The sequence below is a fragment of the Bos grunniens genome, chromosome 10 (assembly GCF_055505025.1).
Source record: "Bos grunniens cultivar Pamir isolate PY7600 chromosome 10, Bosgru_T2T1.0, whole genome shotgun sequence".
In the NCBI taxonomy this organism is placed as follows: domain Eukaryota; kingdom Metazoa; phylum Chordata; class Mammalia; order Artiodactyla; family Bovidae; genus Bos; species Bos grunniens.
The window spans coordinates 33635033-33659882 of record NC_141174.1 but is presented as its reverse complement, the minus strand read 5'-3'; the positions used below and the strand labels follow the sequence as shown (position 1 = coordinate 33659882).

The window sequence follows — 24850 nt, the reverse complement described above, 5'->3', positions numbered from 1 at the left end:
TTCCCAAAATGCCCACATGCTCTTTAAGAACTTTGCCTCTCCTCAGTCAAGAGGTAGAGTCTATTTCCCCTCCTCTGGAACTTGGACAGATAGAATACAGTACAACTGACACTGTATAACTTCTAAGGCTCAGTCATAAAAAGTATATGCTTTTTACCTGGCTCGGTCTCGGTCTTGGTCTCTCTCTTTCTTGGCATACTCGCCCTTGGAACCCAGCCATCAGGTTGTGAGGAAGCCTCAAACCAGTCCATACTAAGAGACAACATGGTCTACATTACATCAAACTGAGGTCTCCAGCCTGCAGCCTCCAGTCAGCATCAAACATCAATAGGAGAGTGAAAAGTTTTCAGATGATTCCAGTCCTCAGCCTTTGGCTCTTCTGGTTGGGGCTCTGTGCATAATGGAGCAGAGAAAGTCATCTCTGTTGTGCTCTGTATGAATTTTTGACCAACAGAATCTGTGAGCAATATAAATGATTGTTTCACACAACATTGTAGGGGTAATTTGCTATGCAGACACAGTAATGTGAAGAGTACCAATATAAGTCAATTTCAAATGATACAGAATGAATTGTACTGACAGATACTCAGATGATTTGGAATTATTTATTCCCTGGTAGCTCAGTCGGTTCTTGCCTGGAAAATCCCCAGGGACGGGGGTGCCTGGTGGGCTACCGTCTGTGGGGTTGCACAGATTCGGACACGACTGAAGTGACTTAGCAGCAGCAGCAGCTCAGTCGGTAAAGAATCTGCCTGCGGTGCAGGAGACTGGGATTCAATCCTGGTCGGGAAGATCCCCTGGAGAAGGAAATGGCAACCCACTCCAGTATTACTGCCTGGAAAATCCCATGGCCAGAGGAGACTGGCAGGCTACATCCATGGGGTCACAAGAGTTGGACACGACTTAGTGACTAAACCATCACCACCACCATTCCTACTATAGACAAGGCTGAAATAAGTTTCTGCATGTCTATTTGTCCACATATGATTTATTTTTAAAAAAGACATATATTTATTATATTGCTGTGTCAGGTCTCATTGTGGCACACCGGATCTTCATCATGGTGCCTGGGCTTCTCTCTAGTTGAGGCAGGAGGGCTTAGTTGCCCCTTAGCATGTGGGATCCTATTTCCCTGACCAAGAATGGAACCAAGGTCCCCTGTGTTGGAAGGTGGATTCTTAATCACTGCATTGCCAGGGAAGTCCCATAAATGTATTTCTATAAAAAACTATAAAAGAGTTAATAAATACACATAATATATTTAGGACAGTGCCTAGCCCAAGTAACACATTATGTTATTATTATCACTATAGGTTGACCTAGATTGTTGTTTAGAATGTAAGTCGTTTCTCTTTCGTGACTCCTACCAGACTGTAGTCCACCAGGCCCCTCTGTCCATGGGATTTCTCAGGCAAGAATACTGCAGAGGGTTGCCATTTCCTCCTCCAGTGGATCTTTCCAGTCCTGGGATTGAACCCACCTGTCCTACTGGGTTCTTTACCACTGAGCCACCTGGGAAGCCTTTGTCCTTCTAGATAGGTGGAAGTTTTTCTTTAACGTCTTTAGTGAGAGGGAAGCTAACAATTTTATCTAACAGCTATGCTACACTGTATCCTATTTTTTTAGTTTAGATTATGGCAAAAATTACAGTCAGAGAATTATATCTCTGAAAACATCCATCTATTGCACACGTGCCCAGCTCTACATTAAGCCTAAAAAACTTAACTTGCTCCGTGTGCTGGTGCGTTACACTACCTGCGCTCCTCTTAGAACAGAGGGACTGAACATCGCGGCTGTGGACCAGAGCCGAAAGAGCAGAGCCTCGCGCTCTGGCGCGGAGGGCAGTTCTTTTCCCTTTGCCTCCGCACTGGCAGATGACTTGGCAGAGGGGGCAGAGCGGGGCGGGGGCAGGTTCAGGACACCTTTTGGCCGGTGCTTCTCACCTATCACAATTCGGTTCACAAGTTTAGGAATGTGCTTCTTAGCCATTGTCATTCTCTTTCAACATCTCTAATTTTCCCCAGGTGTCTTTACAGCTGCCGAACACCTGTTAATCCCATTTACTTCCAGTCTTCCTGGGCGGGGTGAAAGGGATAAAGAACGAAGGAGAGAGGAAAAGGACTACCTGTCAACTTTCTCTTGCCTCAAAGAGGCAAAGACTAAATTCACGTTGCAAACGAACCAGTTTTCCTCAGTCATTCTCATAATTTTCACAGTTCAAAGTTTTAAACTTCCTCTCCTTTTCGGGGATTTTTCTCTCCTGATTGCTCCGTTTTTAAGGGACACGGGTAACCCTCCCCCTACCCCACGTCAGAGCAAAGGTTAAACGTAGTACAGCTGAGGAAAAGCATTTTTAGAAGATTGGTCCAAGGCCCGGGGAGCAGGCCCAGAGCGGGTGAGCTTTGCGGCAGCTTCGTGGGAGCGCCAGTCTGGCCCATCCTTCCCGGGCTCTGCAAGGTCCGCGGGCCGAGCAGCCCGCAAGGCCGAAGATGGTGGGTTAAGGGCTGGTGACTCCCAAGCCCTCTGCAAATTCCCTGCCCTACAGCCCCACCCACTAGCACGCAGCCGCCACCGGGCCTCGGGAGACACCTTCGCCCCTCCCCTCCACAGGTCACCTCCCTCCACGCCCCTTTCCCTCGGCCCGGCAGCCGGCAGGCAGGGAAGTGTCGTAAAGCCAGGCCCAGGAAACTTTACCCGGGGTAACAGCCGAGGCGCTTTACGGCGACGGCGGCTGAGTGTGAGCCTTGGCGGCGGCGGAGGCAGCCGCGGCGGCGAGGGAGGCGGCGGCGGCTGAGGAGGAAGAGGAGTGGCGGCAGTGGCGGCGGGGACCTGTGCGGGGTGAGCCGCGCGGAGGGGACGGGGAGGGGCCGCGGGTGACAGGGCTGGCGGATGGGCGCGGGCGGACAGGGACGGTGGCCGGCTGAGCAGCTGGGCGGCGCTGAAGAGACGGGGCGGGGGGTGGCGCGGAATTGGGGGGCCAGCTCTGTTAGGGACGGTTTCTGCCTTTGTTTCCCCCCCTACTCCCGCCACCCCCCGCCCTCGGCTTCCTCTGCTCCGCGTTCGTCCGCCGGGTCTCATGGCCTCCCCTCTCGGTCTGTGTCGCCTCTAGGATGGCGGAGGTACCGCCTGGGCCTAGCAGCCTCCTCCCACCACCAGCACCTTCGGCCTCGGCCGCGGCCGAGCCCCGCTGTCCCTTCTCGGCGGGGGCCGCCCTCGCCTGCTGCAGCGAGGACGAGGAGGACGACGAGGAGCACGAAGGCGGCGGCTGCGGCGGGAGCCCGGCGGGCGGCGAGGCGGCGGCCAAGGGGCATCCGTGCCTCCGCTGCCCTCAGCCGCCGCAGGAGCAGCTGCAGCTCAACGGATTGATCAACCCCGAACTGCGGCACCTCCGGGCGGCCGCCTCCCTCAAGAGCAAGGTTTTGAGCTCGGCCGAGGCGGCCACGATCGCGGCCACCCCCGACGGTGGCCCCAGAGCGACTGCAACAAAAGGAGCCGGGGTACACTCGGGCGAGAGCCCCCCTCACTGCCTCCCCAGTAATGCAAGAACTGCGCTCCCCAGCCCGGCAGAGGCAGCGGCGGCGAGCGATCCCGCGGCGGCCCGCAATGGACTGGCGGAGGGCACGGAGCAGGAGGAGGAGGAAGACGAGCAGGTGCGGCTGCTGGCTTCATCCCTGACCGCAGGCTGCAGTTTAAGGAGCCCCTCAGGCCGGGAGGTTGAGCCGGGGGAGGATCGGACGATACGTTATGTCCGATATGAATCCGAGCTACAAATGCCCGATATCATGAGACTGATCACCAAAGATCTGTCTGAACCCTACTCCATATATACCTATAGATATTTTATCCACAACTGGCCACAGCTGTGCTTCTTGGTAAGTGGATGGAATGAAAAACGGGTGAACCCGGCAGAGATCCAGGCCGTGCGGGGCAGGGAGTGTGAGGGCTGGAATGTCAATGTATGTATTCTGCATTTCATAGTATGATACATGATGTAAAGTGCATGTACACACTCCTAGGTATTTAATGAAACAGTATGAAAGGTAAGACTTCGTGATCCGGGTCAACTTGACACTGATGTAAATGCAGTAAGCTAGTATGATGCATGTTGGGGGTCTCGTATCCTGTTTACACTAGCTTATCATCATGTTTAACCGTCTTTAATTATCCTCCTTCATCCTCAAAGCACTTTGCAATCATTTAATTTGCGCATGGTTCTGTTCAGATACGGGCCTTATTAATGTCTCAATTACACCCATAATCAGGGAAGAGTGTATGCATAAACATGTTTTGGTGAACATGATTGTCGGTAAACTTGCTGTGGCCACATTGGAGAATTAAATCTTACAAGCATATTCCGTAATTATGGAGATTGTTTCCTTTTACTTCAACAGGACAATTAGCAGTTGTAGCCAGCCTGTTTTCTGGTGCACAGTTGCAGAAGGCGATACTAACACTTCTGGTGCTTGAAAGACTCCTGAAACTTGAGCAAAATACCTTTTTTGGGAGTGTAGGAAACTAAGTGTGAAATTGTTACTAATCTATAATTTTTTTTAAGAAGTTGGTCACAGGTATGTCAAAATGCTAGTACTAATGCTGGCTTGTGTGAAATATAATTGACAGAAATTTTTTACTTATATCTGAATAAGAAAGACTTAGCTTACCAAACAAGCTGAATATATATATATATATATATATATATATATATTTTTTTTTTTTTTTTAACTTACATAGTACTGGTAGTACACATAGTTTCCCAATAATATTGACCAATTTCAGTCTGTACGAAACCTTTCACCTAAATATTGACTACAGGTATGTGCTTTGTATCATGTGCTCACAGCATGTTGTTTCCATTGAATTTTATTGAAGAAAGGCAACATGCTTTTAAGGAGTGTTTTATGATATGTGAAGGGAAAAGCCACTACCATTATTTATTGTTTAGAATTGACTTACTTTCACTTGTTACTTCCTTGTAAAATGCTCTGACCATACTTTAGAAATCTGTCTTTCTGATTCCATAGCTTGGTGGTAATCTCAAAATATAACCTCTGTATTGTTGTAATGGTAGTTGTGCTGTTTTCTGCATTCTCTTCACTAAACTTCAGTTTAGTATGTTTGTTTAAGCTGGGAAATATTTTATATTCTACAAAGCTACTCGTACAGGATTCTGACTGTTGCATCAAAGTAGAAGTTCTTAGACATGTCTGTGTCAATGAATATGGGAAAGTGGTTTTCATAACATTATTATAAATGTGATTATCAAATCCCAGTATAAATGCTAAAGATTGTAGATTGATTGTAAGTTAACTCACAAAAGCATACAGTTTAGTTACACTTTAAATTGAAATGGTGTGTGTGTGTATTTTTGTTAATTCCAGAAGATAGTTGTGTATGTATGATAGTCAACTTTTAAGTTCTGGTATTACCTCAACTTGTCTGCCATTTTAGAGTCTGATAAACTGGATATTAGTAAACTTTACTTTGATTATACATACACTCCTCCCAGTTCACCAGCTAATTGAACTTTAGCCCTTAATAGCTAATTTGTTTAACATTAAATTCTGAATATCTAGGAATAGTGATATACACAGTAGTTGACCTATAAGATTTACTAATACAAGTATGAAACTGGAGTATTGAACATAAAACAGTGGTTAAACAGACCATTTGGAACTGGGGCCTTTATATTGGAATTAAAAATTTTTGAATTTCTCATGAGAACTAATTTAAAACAAATATAAATGTATGTTTATTTCAAGTCATACCATTTTAAAATTATAAAGGATCCCAGATATAATCTAGTTCAACCTCTTTTTTTTTTTTTTAATGAAAAAAAATGAAAGACCAGAGAGACTTGAAATGTTCAAGTCTCCAGGTATTTTGTGTCCAGAGATATAAAGCTAGAACCCAGGTCTCCTGGCCTCTTATTATGGAAACAACTAAGAACTTGAAAAATGACATACTCTTGACTAATTCAGCCAAGATCCTGTGTCCCAAGTTATGCTTCGCCAAGGAATAGTTGTCCTTGAGAACATCAATCTCAAGAGACTAGAAGTCTCCAGAATGTTCCTGGTTTCCTTAAGTAACCTGCAGTGGATCAAATGGAGTATATAAGGTTGTTCCTTAGAAAATCACCAATCCTTGACCATATTTGACTAACAAAAATGGTTTTTAACGATTCTTCCTAATAATTGTAACATGTGAAAGTATGGTTCTGTACAAATAGGGACACTATCATTTACTCTGTTCTTAGCTAATTTACCTCTGTCTCTTTTGAGTTCATAGTATTTTCAGTTGTTGTTGCCTTTTTGAACTTCTTACCAGTGATATTCTATAGTACTTCTGTTATTTGTTCTAAATTTAAATTTCCAGCTTTTTCTGTTTTGCTGTTTGTGGTATTCTGGAATTTGGGAATCTATTTCACACAACTTATGTTTTTCAAGTTCCATAGATTGATAAGCATTTGACCTTTTAGAGTTAAATTTTAATCTTGCCTGAAATTTTTCAGTTCCCATCCTTGAAAAACATGAACACATTTTAATAGCAAGAGTTCCAAATGTAGATACAGAAGCTTTTATCTGGAAAAAATTGACATGCAGTTTAGTGATTTTTGTGTGTATATTCATCAACAGTTTGTCAGGAGAAAATACAGCATTAACCTTCCTCAGTACCAACATCTTACTAATAACTGTGTATCATATATTGGACTTTTATTTTTAAATGATGTTTACAGTTTGATTTTTTTCCTTCAGATTCTTGATTCGTAAGAAATCAACCTAGCCCAAGAGAGAACTCATATGATACTTTGCTAATTACTTTCTTGGTCAGAGGACAAAGATTTGTTTGAAATGGCTATCCAGTTTAAAAGTATTGTCTAGTTGTGTGCTAGTGGTTTTAATTTTTCCTCTTTTGGATGGTTTATTAACTGTGAAATCTAAGTGTCCTACAATTTTGTATCATAGATTTGTCTAGATTTCCATTTCCCCTAGCTTATGAGGTCAGGCCAAATTTTCTTTAATGTACCATCTTATCTCTAACATATACAGACAGACACCACACACACATATATTTGAAGTAAGTTATGTCCAAGTCAGAAAATGCTGTTCAAACAGGCAACTTTTGTATATATTTCAGTACTTCATACAGAAAAAAATTTTTGTTTCCAAAAGAATTTTGAAAGAACCAAGTTGATTTATCATGAATAAAAATAGCAATAACAATTTTAGAGGTTTACTGGCCCCAAGTAATTTTGGATTGTGTTGATAAAACAGAAATGAATTAATGTGAATCATTGAATTTAATATCCTTTCAAAGTAAATCAGCTGCAGTTAAATCAACTGTACTTCAGTTAAATAAATAAAATTGATGTCTCTTCAAAAGGATTTTTCTGACCTAGTTTAGGCTTGCGTGAAATGGATTAGAATTATCTTGCCTAAAGATTTCTCCGCAGTTGGAAAAAAAGGCTTTTTAATCAATTTATAGAATGATGAACTAAGAACAAGTCATAACAAATTCAAGATAAAAGAGGTATTAAGTATATGTTGGGCTTTGCTTATTGATTTTTTTTTTAACCCATTCCTGGTTTTTGTTGTTACAATCATTTCTGAAAAATGAATTTTATTTAGAGATGATTTGAAACTTTCATTTTTTATTAAAATGAGGGCTCTTTATATTAGCAAGGTATTTCTATCTGATACATTAAACAATTGGAGCTGTTGCCCTTTTATATTTACCAGAATACAGTATTTAACTGGAACTTCTTGTCAGGGATGGAATGCTGGAAAAGCATGCTTTCACTGGTGATACTGGAAATTTTAATGAAAATGGAGGCTGATTAGCTTTTATTTAATATATAGTCTCTGTCTGGAAGACTGTACATTTTTATTGAAATAGGAAGCTCTGTAAAAATTAAGCTTTTACTTTAATATGAAACTTTGAGTTTCAGATATTCTATGAGCTTTACGGTAATGACTCACACTGTCAGGAGAGTCCTAAAAATGAGACCATTATATATCTAGTTTTTATAGTCCCTCAGTAACAAAACTGCTTGAGTAGAATCTAGGGAATACCTTAAAAACAATCCTTTTTCTGAAAATCTTTTAGTTTTTTTATTTTCCTGATCAAAATCTAACTCTGCTATTCAGGTATAAATGTCTTCTATCTGTCTTTGCTAAAACTTCATCATGATTGAACATAAATTTGTTGTACTCTGTTGATAAGTTTCACATTATAATATCTAATGAAAAGACTTTTTCTTAAAAAAATTATTTTCACGTTTCCTCTTTCCCAAATCTTAAACATATAGGTCTTTATTGCAATTGATTATAAGCACCTCTTATAAAGTACTTGAATGTTTACTATGTGGAAATTTATTTTCCCCCTATATAATGATAGGCTTTAATAATGAGCATAAGAAATTCATGTTGTAAAGAATGTTGAAATATTTTAAAACTAGAATATATGAAGAGTTCTGGGATTTAGATTTCTGAAATTTCTGTGATTGCTCTCGCTAAAATTCTCATTATTTCTTCCTCCTCCAAAAACACTGACCAGTGGTTGGTTGCTCTTTCCCTGGGTAATTGTGCAGTACTTAATGGCAATGGCAATGTATTCTTTGTAACTGTTTGTTTATTTTTAAGGCCATGGTAGGGGAGGAGTGTGTAGGTGCCATCGTTTGCAAGTTGGATATGCACAAAAAGATGTTCCGCAGAGGTTATATAGCCATGTTAGCCGTGGATTCCAAATACAGGAGAAATGGCATTGGTAAGAAAAATATTATGTCAAAAAAAGAATGCCTAAATTATTTTCATTTTTTTAAGAAGCAGAAGACTTAAATGTAAATAGTATGTGGAAACAAGCATGAAGCTGAGAGATTATTGATTGCTTTTGTTTCAAAATATTTTCAAAATGTTTTTAAAATGAATTGTTTCCGTTATTACTGTTTAATTATTTGAGAGGTTATCTTTCTAACAATTACTAGGTGATCAGTTTTCACCTCCAAACATTTTTTTGATCACATTCAAACTGTACTGTATTGAGTTCTACAGTTTTTAGAACTGTAGAATAATTCTACAGCATTATTAGGGTGCTTGATCACAGTGCTCAAGCAGCTGTCTGTACTTGGGTTATGGGTTCAACGGTCTTCAATCAAGGCAACATGGAGAAATTACCATTATTCCATACTAGTCACCAAACATTGTATTAGCAATTCAGGGAGGTCCAGAAGAAAGCAGAATTGTTTGTTACTACTATTCCCAAACTTCCTGGGCTACCTTTCCTGGTATTTTCAGTTAATCTTATACTCATGGTTTATAATGTCATTAGAATCATCTGGGTGGTTTACAAACAAATGCTTAGGCCCCTCCCCTTAAGAATCTTGTTTGTCCTATTAGAAGTAGGGCTGAAATTTCCCCAAGTGACTATGTTGTCAGCCACTTAAGAACCACTGTCCTAGAGTCTTGAACCTACTGACTTTATTCAAAAATGGAGGAGCAAGTAGATAAGCACTTATCTTAACATGGCAAATTCTGAAATGTTCTGAAGCTAAGTAAGTGTTCATGACACAAGATTTGATGCCCTGTGCGTGCGTGCTAAGTTGCTTCAGTAATTTCAACTCTTTACAACCCCTTGGACTGTAGCCTGCCAGGCTCCTCTGTCCATGACATTCTCCAGGCAAGAATACTGGAGTGGGTTGCCATTCCCTTCTCCACGAGATCTTCTCCACCCAGGGATCGAACCCAGATCTCCTGCATTGCAGGCAGATTCTTTACCACCGAGCCACTAGTATGTAATTACTAGCAGCTTTGTCACTTACAGTTTTTTTTAAGCCTCTTATGAGTGGCTGTGTTCAATTTAAGACTAGTTTGCACAATCTGAGACATGAGATGTCATTATGAATGGATTTACTTAATACAGTAGGTTTAACCATCTTTTCTTAGTGTTACAGTTTGCCACTAAGATTTTTAATGAATTGGGCTTATGTATAAGTCAAGTCCGTGTCTTAGATCTATTAATAAGAGCTGATAAGGATTCATGGCAAATGATAGCAAATTGTCTGGCTACTTCAGAGGTCAGAAACTAGTGCCTTGAGGATTACATCTTGGCCCTCGAACATGTTTTGTATGGCCCATGTAGTGGGTGCTTGCTTGTGTACATGATGTGAAAATTTAAGGGAGTTCCTATAAAATTTGGATTTCTTCTCTTAAAATTAGATCTGGCATTTGTTTTCCTTTTAATGTACTAAGTATATCTACTCTAAACTAGAATACAGACACAGCACTGAAACCATCTGGTGTGCCCAGGCATACTATAGTACCCAAACTACAAGGTTTGTAGGAACTAACCCAGTATCTTGGGCCCACTTTGGGTCATAGCAGTTCTTATATGGTCTTGGCAAGATTGGCTTAGAGGTCACACAGTGAGTTCTTCCCAGCTGAAGGAGTTCCTGGGTGGTTCTGGCCATATCTTGCCTTTTTCTTGGAATAAAATAGCACTTACCTCTGAGAAAAAGATATATATCAGGAGATAGGTCTTTCAAAAGGAAACTTACTGCTATGCATAGGTTCTGTTGGGCCTCTCAGAATTATAAATATAATTTATAATGTAAATTACAAATATTATAATTTAGGTATCTGTAAGAAACTAATTACATTTTTACTTCATTAATACTCAGCTCTGTATTCTAGGTACTAACTTGGTTAAGAAAGCTATATATGCTATGGTTGAAGGAGACTGTGATGAGGTAAGTCTTGCTAAATGTTTAAGACCTTTTGTCCTGGGCTATATTCTACTGGGTATTTATATAAGTATCCCAAGTAAATTATACTGTAATTTCATTGCAGACTATTATTATATAAATATAACTTGTGCTAAAAATTATATTCCATTTAAAAACACATGAACTTTGATCTAGTACAAATTTTAAGATGATAATAGCTAAAATTTGTTGTGTCAAAATATAAAGGTAACATTTTAGATATTTTCAATAAATAATTGGTATTCAGAACTCCGATTTGTTATCAGTCAAATCATTTAAGGTAGTTCTTATTATAAACCTTATTGTAATGCAGTTGCATACTGGCCTTGGTTTCTCTCTAAATAATAGTTTTTCCCCTCTGTGGGTCAGCTATCAGCCAATATGAAAAACATTTCACATTTGAAAAAACTCTCAGCATTAAATAATAAGGCTGGAGGGGGGAAGACAACCACTTTTTAAATGCAGAACTACCTGTATATTAACATAAAAGCATCTTTTCTCTTCAGCTTGTTTGTAAAGCCTTATGGCAGGTAGTTTCTTTGTATGCTGCAGCACTGTGCTTTACATATGGTAGGTTCTCAATACATAATGGCAGTGGTTGGGAATATTAAGATTTACTATTACATAATGTGGAAGGAAATAAGTATAAACTAGGAAAGTATGGGTATCTTTAATAGTGGTGACTAAGAAGTACCAGAGTTGTATTGTGCTAGTAATTTTGTGAGTAGTACTTCTAACACTTATCTTTCTTATTGGAGGGCAAATGTTCCTTAGAGAATTCTCAAAGTACTTGAAGTTAGGTAATTTTTTTTCTCAGACTGATGCTGTTAGGTAACTTACTTTGGTTACTTTATTTTTAAGTGGGTTTTTTTTGATACAGAATTTATACACAAATCATTAACCTTTATATATGTGTGTGTACTTGGGATGCAAAGTCCCCCTTTCCCCCCCATCTCCACACTTTTCAACTCTTCATTGTTCTTTCTACTTACAGCTACTATTCATCTTGCAATTTGCATCCTCCCGTTTTCTAAGCACACTTGAATGCAAATATTCACACTTTTTTTTATACAAATGAAATCACAAATTATTACTCTCTAATAACTACTTTTTCCACTAAACAGTATCTCATGAACAGGATTCCATGTCAGTACAGATGGACTGCAGAGTTACTATTCTCACACTGCTTGTCCACTTTTGTAGTTTGTAGCCTGACGGATCCCATTAGATGGTGGTTGTATGAGAAGGCCTACAGACATTGGACAGCACAGGGAAGTCATCCTGGGATTTACGGATATTTAATTATTTTACCCCAAATAAGAAAATTCACACATGATGAAGGATCTCATATTCACAGCTTTTAATCTCAAAAAGTAATAGGTGCCGTAACCCCGATTATTTACATTACTGGTAACTAAAATATGAGTATAAAATTGAGTATAAATTTTTCATGAACATAGGTCTAATATGGACCATAGCTATATTGGCTTAGATGGTTCATCAAGAAGAGAAGTTGGGCTTCACAAAAGCTGTTCAACAGTTTGGATAAATCTTTGGATGAAAAGACCATGTTTTGTGCCTTTACTGAGTACTGTGGTTCCCAGTGAACAGAGATGTTATAAGAAGGAGTATTATGTTCCTAATGGATAGCTGTTTCTGATTTATCCTAGTTCTACCTGTGAGATAGGTAGTATGCTTTATCTTAACTGATCAGATGTTTAAATAGTATTAGTTTTTCTTTGAAAGTTCTGAGGAATGATGAGATTTTGGTTATACTGTTGTCATTTCAAGGTTAGGTCCTGAATCAGTGGTACATTTTATGGTAGGACTATTCACTGTGGGCCTAGGGTTCTAACTCTGATTTGTTTTTCTTACTCTTGAAGCAATGGGTTTTACTCAGTCTTAGAATGAAATGGGAATGATTTTTGCATTTTAAGTAGCTCTGCTTCTGGTTTAGGGTACTCTTCTATGGCTTAAAAAGATTGGTTATCTGTGTCCCATATTGTCCAGATAAAGAATTTGCTGTAGAAAGGGACAGAACTCTTGTTTACTCTTTATTAGGCTTTCCCTTTCCCTTTCATTGAGTTTTAAACCACATAAGCAGCAAACTCTTGTATCCCCTTTTTCTTTCTAATTTTTGATGGCAGTGTGTGTGTTGGCTCTACTTCCTTGTATCACCATTCCTTCCTGTTTGGTTTGGTTTTCTCCCCTCCACTCCAGTGTAACTACTTTGTATTTGCTAGACCCAGAAGTTTCTTGGTCTTCCTCTGCTTAGTAAAAAACTTCTCAGTCTTTTAAGACCCAACTCAAATATCAACAACTTCTTTTAAATTTTCCTTGATCCATTTGGACAGAATCAGTTGCACCTTCCATGGTTTTTTTGACCTCCATTTCTGTAATACTTACTGTGCTTACATTTACTTGTTCAGAGTCTGCCTTAGACACTGAGAGCAGAGATACCATTTCCTATTTACTGCTGTATTTTTAATGCTTAGTATACAGCATTTGTGATAGAGTATGTGGTTCATAAATATTGGTTGAATGATTAGTCCTGTGCTTCACCATCTTAACTATATCTCTTTTGGGGGAGGGGAGAACTTTTGATTTTTGATTTGTTTAATTAGTTTTTAACTTGTCTTTCTGTCTAAGCTTTCTAGCTTTTTCTTATTTTTTTGCACATAAAAATATATCTGCAGGGTTTACAAGTTATTAAAATACCTTTTGATAAAAGCAATTTTATATAAAAATAGTCTTGTATATAATTCATTGTTCTGAGGAAAACTTTGAAACTATAATTTTCCAAGAATATAATGACTATAAAATAACCAACTTGTGATTTTACTTTCATTAGTTTAGGCCAGCCTTCATTTCTCTTAAAGTTAAGAAACTTAAGGTTAAGAAACTTTGACAAATTACCAGAAAGACGTTTGGGAAGGCTTTTAAATTACATTTTCTACTACATAGGTTGTGCTGCTATTTTTTTATTCTTACAGAGAGAGAGATTTTTTTTAATCTATGAGAAAAACATTAAGATAAATACATTTCGAAATTTGGAAATCTCTATGAAGCTTTATTGTGCACATCCAGTCAATTTTTACGTTCCTTCTGTTTGCAGAATTTATGACCTTGAGTCATGTTGCTTTTGGTTGCCACTTGTCATTTTAAGGTAAATTCAGAGTAAATTAAACTGAGGTTAGTTGAAATATAGATCTGTACATTTCACAGTCAAGATGTAAATCATGCTTTTGCCCAAATTACAATATTACCCTTCTGGTCTGATAGATCTGTCCATTTTGCCATTCTGTGACTTTCCTAACTGTTTATATCAGAATTAGACATGTTTAAACAGTCTAGGGAAAGACTTTTTTCATTTTCTGTATATTTGGAGCTGACTAAAAAGTTAATAGCATCAAAAAAAACCCAAAAAGAAACAGATGCATTCCTTCATGAGTAAGAAATGCATTATCTGTGTTGCTGATCTGGCCTGAATTTGGTTACTTCCTTATGTGCTCTGGCTGCCAAATGTTTAGTGGCTACTAGGACAAGCTTCCGGAGAAGGCAGTGGCACCCCACTCCAGTACTCTTGCCTGGAAAATCCCATGGACGGAGGAGCCTGGTAGGCTGCAGTCCATGGGGTCGCTCAGAGTCGGACACGACTGAGCGACTTCACTTTCACTTTTCACTTTCACGCATTGGAGAAGGAAATGGCAACCCACTCCAGTGTTCTTGCCTGGAGAATCCCAGGGACGGGGAGCCTGGTTGGCTGCCGTCTGTGGGGTCGCACAGAGTCGGACACAACAGAAGCGACTTAGCAGCAGCAGCAGCAGGACAAGCTTCTTTGGTTTGGTTTTACATTAGGGGAAATAATAAGAATACATACAAATAATATATACGAATTTTTTTATGTACCTAAAATAATGAACCCACATGTGGCCATTTACTTTTATGTACTTAAAACAATTTTTTTTAGATTAATGTATGGTTACCATCATATTAATACTCAGAACTAACTCATAAATGATGAAAATATATTGGAATCAAAATTTCTTAATGGAGTTTAAGAGTGCAGTATGACCTTTAAAACATTTTTAGTTGACCAACATCTTATTTCCTCCTTTCCCCAGCCCCTGGCAGCTACTGTCCTACACTCTCTTCTATTAAGTTTGACTATTTTAGTTTATACACATAAGCAAGCTCACGAAGTATTCGCCTTTCTATTTTGACGATTCACTTAGGGCAGTGGCCTCCAGGTTCGCCCATGGTTGTCCCACTGGCAGGGTTTCTGTTTTTAAGGCCAAAAAGTGTTCTGTGTGTGTGTGTAAGATATATGCCCTCCAGGTTCACCTGTGTGTGTGTATAAGATAAATGCTCTCCAGGTTCACCCGTGTGTGTGTATGTGTGTGTGTGTGTGTGTAAGATAATGCCTGTATGCCCTCCAGGTTCACCCGTGTGTGTGTGTCTGTGTAAGATATATGCCTTCCAGGTTCACCCGTGTGTGTGTGTAAGATATATGCCCATATGCCTTCCAGGTTCACCTGTGTGTGTGTGTGTGTGTAAGATATATGCTCTCCAGGTTCACCCGTGTGTGTGTGTGTATAAGATAAATGCTCTCCAGGTTCACCCGTGTGTGTGTGTGTGTGTGTAAGATATATGCCCTCCAGGTTCACCCGTGTGTGTGTGTGTGTGTGTGTGTGTGTGTGTAAGATATATGCCTTCCAGGTTCACCCGTGTGTGTGTGTGTGTGTGTGTGTGTGTGTAAGATAAATGCTCTCCAGGTTCACCCGTGTGTGTGTGTGTGTGTAAGATATATGCCCTCCAGGTTCACCCGTGTGTGTGTGTGTGTGTGTGTATAAGATATATGCCCTGTGTGTGTGTGTGTGTAAGATATATGCCCTCCAGGTTCACCCATGTGTGTGTGTGTATAAGATATATGCCCTGTGTGTGTGTGTGTGTGTGTGTGTAAGATATATGCCCTCCAGGTTCACCCGTGTGTGTGTGTGTCTGTGTAAGATATATGCTCTCCAGGTTCACCCATGTGTGTGTGTAAGATATATGCCCATATGCCTTCCAGGTTCACCTGTGTGTGTGTGTGTGTGTGTGTGTGTGTATAAGATATATGCCCTCCAGGTTCACCCATGTGTGTGTGTGTATAAGATATATGCCCTTTGTGTGTGTGTGTGTATAAGATAAATGCTCTCCAGGTTCACCCGTGTGTGTGTGTGTGTAAGATATATGCCCTGTGTGTGTGTGTATGTGTGTGTATAAGATGTATGTCCTCCAGGTTCACCCGTGTGTGTGTGTGTGTATAAGATATATGCTCTCCGGGTTCACCCGTGTGTGTGTGTGTGTAAGATATATGCCCTCCAGGTTCACCCGTGTGTGTGTGTGTGTGTGTGTGTGTGTGTGTGTATAAGATATATGCTCTCCAGGTTCACCTGTGTGTGTGTGTGTATAAGATATATGCCCTCCAGGTTCACCCATGTGTGTGTGTAAGATACATGCCCATATGCCCTCCAGGTTCATCCATGGTTGTCCCACTGGCAGGATTTCTGTTTTTAAGGCCAAAAAGTATTCTGTGTGTCTGTGTGTAAGATACAGCCAACTTTTTCTTTATCCATTTGTTGGATGTTTAAGTTGTTTCTTATTTTAGAAATTGTGATCATCATGAACATGGGAACCTTTTTGAGGTCCTGATTTTACTTCCTTTGGTTATATACCCAGAAGGGTGATTGCTGAATTGTATGATAGTTCTTTTTTTAATTTTTTCAGGAACCAGCACACTCTTTTCTATAATGACTGTAGCAGTTTACATTCCTACCAACAGTGGCTGAATTTACTTAAGTAACCAATAGTAAACTTGTTACACATTAACAAAATAACATACAGTTTATGGTAATGTACAGGATGACTTAAGTATTTTGTGTTCAATAATTATATGTTTGACATTTTTAGTTTTTTCACTGGAAACATAGTTTATCTATGAGGCAGAGGCTGCCAGGTGAAGAACAGAGTAAAATGGAGTTATTTAAACTAGAAGGATTTTTGGTTGAGTAGTTTGGCCTAGTTAAAGAACTGGATATGGGAAGCCTGGGTTCTCGATACATCTTCTATCAGTATAGTTGTGTGATTGTAGGAAGGTCATTTAACTTTTCATAATCTGTCTCTTTGTCTCTGCAGTGTGATAGTAAAGGGATGTGATCTTAAAGGGATGTTTTGAAGAGAATAAAATTGTGTATTCAGCCCTGCCTCTAGGACTCCTAGCAGGTAGTTTTAAAAAAGGCTTTCTAAACTGTAATGGTTTGGCTTATCCTGACGGTGGTTTGTTCCTGAGAGAGTCTGTAGAACTTCACTGTAACCCGTTTTTTCTGTTGAGTAGAATTCAACTTGGCCAAGTTTCTTTAACATTAAAATAACCTTTGGCTTCCTATGTAGTATTCCCATGATGCAGACTAGATAATTTTATAGAAAATTTCCAATATAAGCCCAAATTCTGTTTTTGAGTATTTTGTATTTTGTGTATTTATAAAACTTTGTATTGTGTATTTATAAATACACAAAAACTCTGTTTTTGTGTATTTATAATTAAGTGTTACAAAGTAGTTACTTCTTTGTGAAATTTTCTGTTGTGTCAAATAAAACATGATTTCTTTGTTCATAGAATGTGAGGGTGCTGAGAGAATCTTTTCATTTTAATCAAGGTGTTAGTCCTCTGTGTAATGTTTTGCTATAAATTGGGCTTTATTTTATTAATCTGTTAGGATGCTAACAAATCTGAATTCAGCTCTTAAGTTATACCTCAAGTGTGTATTTATGTAGTCATAGTTAGCCTCAGCTGTTTTGAGTATTTTAGATTACTAAGTATTAATGAATATGAACTTGGAATCCCTGTATTATGTAGATCTCCCATTTGCTGCTTTGTTTTACTTTTGGAAACAATCAGAGTTACAGAAAAGTGGATACTATTAAGTTCTAGTTCACATTTTCAGTCTGGGCTCTATTTTTGTTCTACTGGTGACCTTGAGTTTCATTCACTTATAAGTTAGAGATACATCTATTTCATAGGGTTCTTGAAGAAAATCACATTATGTCAGATGCATGTAATATGACATAATGCATGTGAAATGCTTTATGTAGGACTTAGCCTTCAATAAATAGTATTTTTTTTTAAACTGTCACTCTCCTTTTCATTTCTGTGAAATCCGTTTTAAGTTATGAGTTGTTGGAGCTTTATTGCTTCTCATATTAATTGTTTTAACATTTTAGGTGTAATTAGGTGCTGGCCTGAAACAGAACTGTAGGAATTACTCAAGAGAATAGTTCAAAATTGGTAAATTGCATTGTCCAGATGGGAGTGTTCCAAACAGAGGATGGCATACATCACTGATGGCATACATCACTGTTAAATTACAGTCTTTTAATTTAAGAGCAGAGAGAAATTGTTGATTTCTTATTCTCACCTTAAACCAGTTTGCTTGCTATATAATTTTTATTTAAGGTCTTCTTAGGAACATTTTCCCTTGATCCTGAACCATGAATTACTTTGTTTTTAGATCTTTTTAGAATTTGGATTTAGTATGTGATTTGACTTCATGAGTTTTTTTTGCATAGGTAATTGCCTCAAGATAATACTTTTTCTTAAAGTACTCTGGTCATTTAAAAGCTTGACAGCACTTTTGTTTGTTTCATATTTATGTAATATATGTAATATAATGAAAAGTGCTAAGGACGTATATAATTAACAAATGTTTAAGAGCCTTCCATGTGTCAGGCAGTATGTTAGGTGCAGAGGAAATGGCTGTGAACCAGGTACCCATGATCCCTGTCTTTGTTGAGCTCACCAGCTGGGAAAGATGACATAACTCATCAAACATTAGACAAGAGTGCAGTTGAATGAAGAGCAGTGCAGAGTTCTGTGGGGCACTCTGAAGGGAAAGAGATATTCTACCCAGTATGGAAGTGACATGCTAAAGCCAAAAGCAAGAATAGGAGAATGGGAAGAGCATTCTTCCAGACAGAGAAAACTGCTATGTGAAAGGTCTAGGGTGGGAAAAATAATGGTGAGTTCTAAAAACTGCAAATTTAGTGTTGATCATGGTGAGGAAGGGATGGGGACCTAAAGCACACTTGTGTGTGTGTGCTCAGTTGTGTCCGACTCTTTGCAGCCCCATGGACTGTAGCCTGCCAGACTCCTCTGTCCCTGGAATTCTCCAGGCAAGAATACTGGAGTGGGTTGCCATTCCCTCTTATAGAGGATCTTCCTGACCCAGGGATCAAACCTGCCTCTCTTGTGTCTCATGCATTGGCAGGAGGATTCTTTACCACTAGCACCACCTGGGAAGCCCAGTTATTAATAGCAGGGTAGGTGGAGGCCATATCTTGATGGATCTTTCAGGTCTCTTTAGATTACTGTTAGAGTGTGTACCCTTTCTTGAGGACAAAAAGGAGTCAATAAATGGTTTTAAGCAGGGGATTAACAAGAGCATCACTCAGAATGGGAGACCTTAAAGCTAGGAGGTAATAGTTGATGGCAGCTTAGACTAGAACGTTATCAATGGGAGCAGAAAGAAGAGGATCAATTTGAGAGAGATTTAAGAGATAAAGCTGAAATAGTGCTTGGAGTATTATATACAGGGGAGTGGAGGGGAATGAGGTACAGAGATGACTCCTAGGCTTTAGGTTTGAGGCATTCATGGATAGACATCTTGTTACTGATATGCAGAATTGTAGAGAAGTTGGTCATGAGTTTTTTGGATATGATAAGTTGAGTTTTTTCTCGTATCTGTTGCTTGAATTCTTGTCAGTTTTTTTTGTTTTAAATAGCTTGTGATAGAAAGAGATTCATAGGCTTTGCTTGGGCCTTTGTTTAATTATACTCTGCCCTTTTTTCCACTCTATAAACACCAGAGGGTTATGACATCCCAACAGTAACTGGCTCACTATGTTGATTCTCTGTGAGGTAAGTTGAGAATCAATAGAAAGGCAAATAGAGCTGTGTATGTAAAAGATACATAGGGAGGATGGGATAGAGGATACTTTGGTAGAGGAATGTAAAAGTAAAGTAGAAGAACATCACATAATATTCAAAAGTATCAGTTCTTCATTGTCAGGGCCATTGGTTCAGTAATATTTAAGAAGACCTAGATAGAAGTTAATACTTGTATTCCTCTTAATATTATATTGATATCCATAATGTATGGACAGTGGTTCTCAGAATGTAGTCCCCTTACCAGCAGCATCAATATCACCTGTCAATTAAAAAAAAAAATGCAGATCCTTGGGCACCACTCCAAACCTACTCAGAAACTCGAGTTGATATGCATTCTGTTTTAACAAATATTCCAGGTACACTAAAGTTTTGGTATCTTTGATCTAGTTTTGGCAAACTTTCTCTGCAAAGGGCCTGATAGTAAATATTTTAGGCTTTGCAGACCGCAAGTCTCTGGTGCAACTGCTCATATCTGCAGTTATATTGGGAAAGCAGCCAAAAACATTGTGTAGATCAGTGGACATGGCTGTGTTTCAATAAAACTTTACAAAAATAGGCAGTAGACACATTTGGCCTGAAAAGGGCTACAGTTTGCAGACTCTGGTCTTGACTCTAGATAAATGCGGTAGTTGTCACCAGGATAAAGAATGACATATTAATGAGCACGTAGGAGTTGGAGGTCAGTTTGAATAGTTTCAAGTACTGGTTTATTTTCTTAAACCTTTGATTGTTGATTTTTTTCTTTTCTTCATCTTTTTGTCACACTACTTTTCTTTACAAGAAACTAATTCATCATCATTTAGTATAAAACATATTTCTCATTGCTAAAAATTCCAAAGTGAAGGTGTTAGTCGTTCAGTCGTGTCTGACTCTGTGATCCCATGGGCTGTAGTCCACGAGGCTTCTCTGTCCATGGACGTTTTACAAAAACCAGTAGAAAAGATGATGTTCCCAGTTTTCCCACTTCCCTTGCCCTGAGAGATAATTAACTTTTACAGTTCTCATACTTTTTCTGGATTCTTCCTATACATCATTAATGTTTATGCTTTTCACCATCAGTTTTAAAACAATTAAATGTAGTTTGTTTTTCTTAAATATTTGATCATATTGTTTATAAGTGATTTGTCAAATTATGAAATTATAAATTAGTTTCAAATATATAAAATTGTAACTTAGTTTTCTCTTTTTATTTTGAAGGTTGTTTTGGAAACAGAAATAACGAATAAGTCTGCTTTGAAACTTTATGAAAATCTTGGTTTTGTTCGAGATAAGAGGCTGTTCAGATACTATTTAAATGGAGTTGATGCACTGCGACTTAAATTGTGGCTGCGTTGAGAAACTGACATCAAGGAACAACTTTCCAACCATGCAGAATCGACCTTTGCATGCAATGCAATTTGTACAGAATTGCTTTGCAGGTGGAGTTAGTGATTTCCATGCAGCTCTTATCTGTCAGTGTCTCATTTGAGTGTCGCACAATATTTGTTGCACTTTGGCATGGCGCATTTCTTCTGAATTAAAAGAGATTGTTTTAAACTTAAAGAGTTCTTTTGGTACCAACAAGATGTGCCAGTTGATAGCCAAGATTTGTTTGTTCATTTGGAAAGTCTGCTGACATTATTTACACAGTGATAATTTTATCGCAGAACCAGGATGTGGAACATGATTTTTGTTTCTTAAAAAAAGCCAATGTAGGTTGTAAAAATCTCTGAATATACTAACATTTCACATGAAACCTGCCATAGTTTTTCTGAGGGGGTGGGGGAAAAGCTTCAATTTTAGGTTTTATTTTTTCAATATTAAATTTTCCATTCTTGAATATTGGTACCTCAGTGATTAGTGAATTAAAAAATTGTTACGTAGGGTTGGGTGTGTCTTACAATGAGTAAAGATAACCAATTGCGTCTGCCAGTGCCTGTGTAGATAAGTATATTTGTCTTCATCTCTATAGGTTTTGAATGCATGCTGTCTTTTCCTTTTCTTTAAGGCCTTTGCAAGCAAACTTGTTTTTATTTAAATTCTAAATTTGATAATAAATTATTTCAGATTTTTATAATTTGGATACTTTTTCCAGGTGAGTGACAGAGTGGTTTACTGTAGAAGTCCCTTCTTATCTTACAAGTTAAATCTACTTGGAATATCTTTAAGAAATGACTCAAAAGGGATGAGAAAAGTTGATGAAGCCGGGAATTGCTGGGTTTTAGATGCACTTTTTTTGAGAGTGAGGGAATTTTTGGAAAAGAATAGAAAAATTAATGTAAATTGGTATGATTTTATTTAATCAAAATTATTGCTCAGCTGTGAGGAACAGCTTTTACAAAGTAGTTGGAACTTTTTTCCCACTCAGTTTGAATTCACATTGCTTCCACTTTAAATGCTTTGCTTTTGGTTCTTGGTGTTGAAAATAAATTTCGAGGTGCACTGTATCTGTTTTAAACTGATATTATTTTCTTTTCATTTGTTTGTGCAAATTCTTGGGGGAACTTTGCTTAGTTCCCAGAAAACAAAAGGGAGACATGGAAATTTTTTTTTTTGGAATGAGTTCTATGGGTTTTCTTAATAGCCATCACCATGTTCATTAGTTATATTTTGTTTCAGCCAATCTGTGCAGTGTAATAAATTTTAAAGTTGATTGCTTTCAGTTGAGTTAAGAGACCTGTGATGGATAATTTATTTGACTGGAAAACCTAGGTACCCATTTAAAAAAAAAGATTCATTCTCTGTGAAAAATGTTTTGTAGGAATCTATTGTTTTTTCATTAATTTGCATATACTTTTCTTCTGCTCTAGAATTTGGTTTGAATTTTATTTTATGGCTGTAATTACTGTATTTTTAAAAAACCCTACCTCCATTAACAGTTGGTAAAAGCCCCCTTTCAGGAAAGTTTGTTGCCTTTTTTTTTTTTTTTAAAGGAAAGCTGCTCCTTGCTCAGTGTAGTGTCTTGAAAGTGAACATGGTAACAAGTACTTTTAAAATAAAGATTCATAAATTTGGTGAAAATAAAATCTTCCTGTTGATGGGATCATTTATATTAATAGTTCCTTATTTTTAAAGAAAACCTTTTTCTTTCCATCTTATATTGCTCTTGAAAGTTTAATGGGCAGAATACTTACATTAAAAATATGAAGACCACACAATACTCAGCTTTCAGGGTGACCTTTTTGAGTATGTTTTTGCTCAAACTTCATTTGGACTCTAGCACTTAGAGGAATATCAATTATAATGATGCTTCTGTTATTCTTGATATTGAGGGAATTGAACGAAGTGTATAGTTAGTACTTTCACTGTCAAATTTTATCTTACCACCTTACGTCTGACTTGCTGGTTAATGGGTAATGATTGTTGATGAACATACATTTGCTTGACTCACTAATAAGAACAGTTCTAAAGTAATACTTGCTTGGTTTTTAGCTCAGCCATTAATTTTTTGGCAGGTTGTCAGTGAAACCATCACTACTGACCTTTTCACCCAGAATTGGCCAATTTTGCTGAATTGACTGGGTGTTTTAATTGGGTATTTTAAACATGAACTTAGCCATGTGACTGAAAAGTCAAATGGTTGTTGTATTTTTTAGCTGGTATATGTTGAATATCATTGTCTACCTTGTATCTTTAATTGGCTGTGCAAAAATTGTTTACTTAAGTGCACTGAAATTTTCCTCTAGCTGATAACCCAGCACCAAAATTAAGTCTCAAAGTATCATCAAACGAATTTTTTATATTGGACGTTCATCTTTCTTATATAATCGTGAAACAGTTCCATTTGAAATTGATAGAGTGAGTTCACTTGGCTAAAACTGAGCAAAATTGGTGCAACTTTCTTTTAATGGGGTGCTGCCTCTTTAAGACTGACTGTACTATCCACTGACACTGGTTTGGCAGTTGGTACTGCTGAACATTTTTATACATGCTACCATGAAGCTATATATGTTAGTATTGAAGAAGCTAACGGGTATACTACCATTTTTGATGTGTGGGCTGATTATAATTTCCCTTACATGAGGATGAAACTACTCTAGAGAAGTCCACAGATCATAAACCAGATAGTAGTTTTGAATCTGAAGCCAGCAAAATTAAAAAAGTTACTAGTTAAAATATTGGTTTTAATATTTTCTGCCTCTTCCCCAAAGTACCCTCCCCATTTGCTTGACAAATCTGTGTAAAGTTTGTTTGTCACATGTTTTAGCTTTACCTTGCCCTGTGTTATGGTATTGGCTGACATGTATAAGACTGGATGTGTATATTATGGTGTCTAAAAATCATGAAGTTCATCACTTTCCAGGAGCATAGATAAAAGCAAATTGGTAGTGCATCAGTTACTTTTCAGTGCACCATGACATCACTAAAATGAGTGCTATATTGTTACAGGGCTTTCAGGTTTGTAAAAACATAACCATAAATTATACTGACGTCAGATATGAGTTGAGTATCTATAAAGTATCACGTGTATCAAAATATTGGACTGCTGTTTGATGACTGGATATTGCTGCATAATTTTCTTCTATTGTCCCATATCCTTTTGGAGAGAGAGATTTAATGGGATTTGAAATGTGCAAGCTGTCTCAATAAGATGCAGTCAAATAAAGTATGGTTAAGTTGTGTTTGCATTTTTCTTTTAGATACAGCTGTGTGCATTTTATGTTTGAGTTGTTTTACCTACTAAGAAGTGAAAAAAAAAAAAGGCAAATCTGTTGTGTTCCCCACTTACTGCCTTGCATCTAAGAGTTATTTGGAAGAAGTTATATACAATTGTTATCTCTCTCACTTTGTATTCTGACAAAGTAAATGTGAAAATAACAACATGAACTTGATTTTCAGTATTCAAAGTTAGCTCATATACCAGCTATCAGTACAAATGAGCATTTTTGCATGCATTAAACCAAAACTTACTTTTCTGTCCTTATTCTGTAGAAGTTTATTTGTAAGACAGTTTTTATTTTAATTATTTTTTGTTGATAACCTAGGTAATGTCCCCTCACCCTCAAGACCAAAGTAAAATAGAGCAATATCTAAAGGGCTTTTGGTCTCGTTCTTGTGAGAAACTTTAAATGACAGTTATGTATTCTTTCTTATTTCAAAATTTATGGATATTAGTGGGAGATCTGTTA

General features: G+C 38.1%; 2 protein-coding genes across 2 annotated transcripts; one reads left to right on the top strand and one right to left on the bottom strand.

The window, feature by feature from the left end:
- Positions 1–2207: 2207 nt before the first annotated feature.
- Positions 2208–3078, bottom strand: LOC147364284 (uncharacterized). Its single transcript, XM_086320534.1, has one exon. The coding sequence runs from the start codon at positions 3076–3078 to the stop codon at positions 2323–2325; it is 756 nt and encodes a 251-aa protein (XP_086176660.1). The 3' UTR covers positions 2208–2322.
- NAA30 (N-alpha-acetyltransferase 30, NatC catalytic subunit) lies at positions 2719–24341 on the top strand. Its single transcript, XM_086320532.1, has 5 exons — positions 2719–2838; positions 3110–3872; positions 8640–8763; positions 10686–10741; positions 20940–24341. The coding sequence occupies exons 2-5, from the start codon at positions 3111–3113 to the stop codon at positions 21075–21077; spliced, it is 1080 nt and encodes a 359-aa protein (XP_086176658.1). The 5' UTR covers positions 2719–2838; position 3110; the 3' UTR covers positions 21078–24341.
- Positions 24342–24850: the final 509 nt, after the last annotated feature.

What these genes read in the sequence shown, in the direction of transcription:
- LOC147364284 (XM_086320534.1), bottom strand. Translation starts at nt 3,078, where the DNA reads ATGAGACCCGGCGGACGAACGCGGAGCAGAGGAAGCCGAGGGCGGGGG.
- NAA30 (XM_086320532.1), top strand. Translation starts at nt 3,111, where the DNA reads ATGGCGGAGGTACCGCCTGGGCCTAGCAGCCTCCTCCCACCACCAGCA. An exon ending in GGCCACAGCTGTGCTTCTTG is followed by an intron (nt 3,873 to 8,639) that starts GTAAGTGGATGG and finishes TTTATTTTTAAG; the next exon opens with GCCATGGTAGGGGAGGAGTG. An exon ending in TTGAAGGAGACTGTGATGAG is followed by an intron (nt 10,742 to 20,939) that starts GTAAGTCTTGCT and finishes TTTATTTTGAAG; the next exon opens with GTTGTTTTGGAAACAGAAAT.